The 4,569-nt window shown below is 52.0% G+C and overlaps 1 protein-coding gene across 1 annotated transcript in view; it reads left to right on the forward strand.

Moving 5' to 3' along the window:
- Positions 1-4,569, forward strand: part of BCR (BCR activator of RhoGEF and GTPase) — a gene marked incomplete at its 5' end in the record, with an annotated part of 122,526 nt that continues 117,957 nt past the window's right edge. Inside the window, one exon of the mRNA XM_029921611.1 lies at positions 1-823. Within this exon, the coding sequence (XP_029777471.1) occupies positions 1-823 (823 nt within the window). The remainder of the gene's footprint in view (positions 824-4,569) is intronic.

The raw sequence follows: 4,569 nt of genomic DNA on the forward strand, positions 1-4,569 counted from the left end.
CACGGCCAGCCCGGGGCGGCGGACACCGAGAAGCCCTTCTACGTTAACGTCGAGTTTCACCACGAGCGCGGCCTGGTGAAGGTCAATGACAAAGAAGTGTCGGACCGGATCAGCTCCCTGGGCAGCCAAGCGATGCAGATGGAGCGTAAGAAGTCCCAGCACGGCAGCACCGGGCCGAACCTGGGGGACGCGCCCAGGTCCTCTTACCGGGGCCGTACCTCGGAGAGCAGCTGCGGCCTCGACGGCGACTACGAGGACGCAGAGCTGAACCCCCGCTTCCTGAAGGACAACCTGATCAACGCCAACGGCGGCAGCAGACCCCCTTGGCCGCCCCTGGAGTACCAGCCCTACCAGAGCATCTACGTTGGGGGCATGATGATGGAAGGGGAGGGCAAGGGCCCACTCCTGCGTAGCCAGAGCACCTCGGAGCAGGAAAAGCGCCTTACCTGGCCCCGCAGGTCCTATTCCCCTCGGAGCTTTGAGGACAGCGGAGGGGGCTACACGCCAGATTGCAGCTCTAATGAGAACCTCACCTCCAGTGAGGAGGACTTCTCCTCGGGCCAGTCCAGCCGCGTGTCCCCCAGCCCCACCACCTACCGCATGTTTCGAGACAAGAGCCGGTCACCCTCACAGAACTCACAGCAGTCCTTTGACAGCAGCAGCCCTCCGACTCCGCAGTGCCAGAAGCGACACCGGCAGGGCCAGGTCATCGTCTCAGAGGCCACCATCGTGGGCGTTCGCAAGACAGGACAGATCTGGCCCAGCGATGGGGACAGCTTGTCTAGCAGGCTGCCTCAGGATGGCACCTTCCATGGAGACGCAGGTGGGTACCTCCACCACCTTGAGTGGGCACACCTGCACCCTGGCCGGAAACTATTGAAAAGGAGTCGTTGGCCAGGGGAGAAATAGGTAGATACTTTTTTGGACTGATTTTCACGTGCTGTTGTGGACAGGAAGGATTCAGTTGCTCCTGCTTCTGAACAAACGCCATCCCCCCACTTTCTCCTGAATGCAGCTTCCCACTGTTTGGACTGCAGTTGGGTTGGGAGGGGCAGTGTGTGGGGATGGTAGGTGGCTGTTCCTTTGGTTCTAGAGTGGTGGGCTTCTTGTGAGAGTACTCTTTGGGTTGGGACCACGGTGCCCCGGGCAGTGAACTCCTTGCCCTTTGATCATGCTACTCTAGCAGTAGGCATGGTATCAAGATGGAGCCATCTTTGCTGTCTGGATCAGGTGTTTTCAGTAGAGATTGATCTGTGTCTTGGGACTTCCTCGCCTGTTCCTGACCTGGAAGAGTTAACAGACACGTCTGGGGAACCCAAGATCTGCTAGCTGCTCCGACGCCATAGGAAGCGTCAGGTTTGCTTGCTAACCATCATCCCGAATGCAAGTCAGAGCAGGTGAAAATGGGAATTAGGAGGAAGTGAGGTGACAGGCAGTTCTGACTCAGTGGGCCACTGGAAATCGACGGGGGTGTAGATTTTTATCCAGGGCTAAAGCACAGCCACACCTCTTGTGATTTGCCCAGCTTTGATGGCACACATCACCCATCATTACTCACCCATAGGCTTCTCTATGCATCTTACCCTAGCTCCATTTTCTGATCCTTCAGTGCACTCTTGCTTCCTTGTCTTCCCAAGGATGAGTGGGTACTGGTGCTCATTTTGACCTCCTAATCCATGGTCTGACTCTTGGCCCTCAGATCAAACCTATAGAATTGTGTATATAACTTTGGGGGTGATGGGACTGGGTTTTAAGATCCAGGCACAATTTGTAAGATTGAAGTAAGAAGAGGGTGGGTGGGTGTGGGGTTTGGGTGGGCTTGGTGTGTGCGCTGTGGGAAATCTCTTGGAGTCCCCTGTCCCTGTTGAGCTGATCCGGTTTTCCGCTCCATTGATTTTTCTTTTTCTGCTGACGGAGTTGTGTGTGTTTCGATTCTGAGAATCCTCTTGAAACAAGTAAAGCTATTTTTGGCTCTGTCAAGAGGCCTTTTTGTGATCAGTGCTCTGTCCTGTTTGCTTTAGATACATCCAGTTGCTGATCTTCCATTTGCAGCTGGGGGTGGCTGTGGCCAGCTGCTCAGACCTGCAGCCTGACCCAGCTGTGTCCCCTGGGGGTAGAAGGTTGTAGTATTTAGAAGCCTGCTTTGCAGGCCGAGTGGCTCCTCTGGGGTCTGGAGGATTGCCCTGTGGTCACCAGGCACCAGCCTTGTGTGGCCAGCTGTCGACAGAACGAGCCAGCTTGAACTGGCCCTGAGCACCGGGATGTGGGAGAACATGCTCAGTAAAGAAAATGAGAGGTTTTCATGGAGACTTGCAATCTGAAATGGTATTCTCTTGCTGATGGTGACTTCTGAGTTTCAAGAAAGTGGGGACTGATCAGACCAAATGTGTTTTCAGTAGGTCACCCTTTGGGCACTCTTCCCCTTCTCTTCGACTCTGGTCTCTCCTACACCTGCTGCCAATGCGAGACCCTGGCTCTGTGTGTAACCCACGGTAGGCTCTCAGTAAATGGCTGAGGGGTGAATTGTACAATTCGGACCCCACTCTTAGGACTTTCTAGATCTTTCTCTGAAAGTCCTCAAGGCCCCATGTTCTCTCTCCTGTTAGGTTTTAAAACTGGTGGGTTTAGCTCTGGCAGTCTTCAGCTCTGTGCTCAGCACTCGTCTGAGGGTAGTGGCTGGAGGGGAAGGAGGGAACCTGTGCTGGCAAAGCCATCTGTCTCTTTCCGGGCTGTTTACTGATGTTCTTTAGACAGCCATGGGGCCTGCTGGCCAGGGCTGCGCCCTGCAGAGGGACAAAGAGGAACATCACAGTGTGGGAGGAAGTGATAGCACCCTAATTCTTCACAGCAGCAGACATGGAGACCTGGATCTAATAGCCTCAGCATCCCTTTGGATGTGTATGCTCTCATATTTTTTAGTTGAGGGCCCCTGGTGTCGAGGGAAGAAGCTGAAATGACCACCTGCCACTTTGTGCCAGGCATAGGGACAGTGTGCCTCATGCAGGGCCCCTTGCAAGCTCTTACCTTACCGTGTGATGAGTCTGCCCAACCATAGCTAAGGATGAAACCAGGAAGTGGCAGAGCTGGGATTCCAGGGGTTCCGGGTCCCTCTGGGAATGCAAATGCATTCCTTCCGGAATGTGGCCACCTTAGGGTGTTCTTTGCATCACCCTACACGGCACCTGAAAATTATGACTGGATTGGTCCACGGGTGCTTCCCCTACACACTCGGGGAAGCCATGAGCCCTGCTGTGTGCAACCAAACCAAATTCTACCGTGCAGGCTACCTACAAGGAGAGAGTGTAGTCCTTGCCATCTGGGAGCTTACTGGTTAATGGAAGACGGGAGCATACACACACACCGTTTATGTAGCCAGAGAGAGTGAGATCAGGGAAGCTTCCGGAGGCAGCAGCACTGGAGAGAGGCCTCACCTGTCAGCACATGTCTAGTGGCAAAGGGTGGGGAAAGATGGCTGCCCTGAGGAGCAGTGGGAGCAAAGGCTTGGGGGGCACCCATGTCAGCCCTCTGTGACTCTGGACTGTGGTTATTTATTTATTTATTTTCTTTACTATGATAAAATATGTATAACTGAATTTACCATCTTAACCCATTTTAGCCATTTCTTTTTTCATTTTAGCCATTTTTAAGTGTCAAGTTCAGTGGCATTAAGCACATTCATTCTGCCGTGTAACCATCAGCACCATCCGTCTCCGGAACTCTTTTCATCTTCCCCAATTGAAACTCTCTCCCTACTGAATGACAGTTCCCCATTTCCTCTCCTTGAGCTCCTGAAAACCACCACTGTGCTTTCTGTTTCTATGATTTGACTACCCTTAGTACCTCATATAAACAGAATCCTACTGCATCTGTCCCTCTGTGTCTGGCTTATTTCACTTAGCATAGTATCCCCAAGGTTCATCCACATGGTAGAACAGACCGTGTTGCATTTTGAAGGCAGGGATCCCTGGTGCATTTCCGGATCTCCCAGGGAGCTTGGCTCAGAGCCGTACATGTAGCACTTACTGGAAGATCCCTTCTTCCTTTTCACAGCTGTGGGATTAGGTTGGGGAGCTGAGAAGTTGGGGAGCATCTTACCTGCTGTACTTAACCTTTAACTCCATCCCTGTCCTTGAGCTTCCCTTTCCTGGAGCCTTGGTGAGCCCTCTACAGGAGACACCAGACCATCTAAGATCCTTTACTCTTTTAGGTCTGCGGAATTTTTTTTTTAAGATTTAAAAATTATTTTTAAGTAATTTCTATACCTAATGAGAGGCTCAAATTTATAACCCCAAGATCAAGAGTCACATGCTTTGCCGGCTGAGTCAGCCAGGCGCCCTGGAAGTCTGAGGAATTCTTGATCTGAACACTCGGCCCTGGTCTCCCTTTCCAAATATCATTCATGAGAACAGACCCCATGTCTTGTGTTTTTTATGGGCTTTCATGAAAGTTGCTGCCCGATGTTTTTACATCTCTGTTAAGCAGTTTAATTTTCTCGTTGGATTGTGGCAATGTGTTGTCACTGGAATGCTCATTGCTTTGTTTTTCCCTTGGGTGATTGAATGGATCAGC

This window comes from Suricata suricatta, chromosome 14, assembly GCF_006229205.1.
Source record: "Suricata suricatta isolate VVHF042 chromosome 14, meerkat_22Aug2017_6uvM2_HiC, whole genome shotgun sequence".
NCBI classification, from domain to species: domain Eukaryota; kingdom Metazoa; phylum Chordata; class Mammalia; order Carnivora; family Herpestidae; genus Suricata; species Suricata suricatta.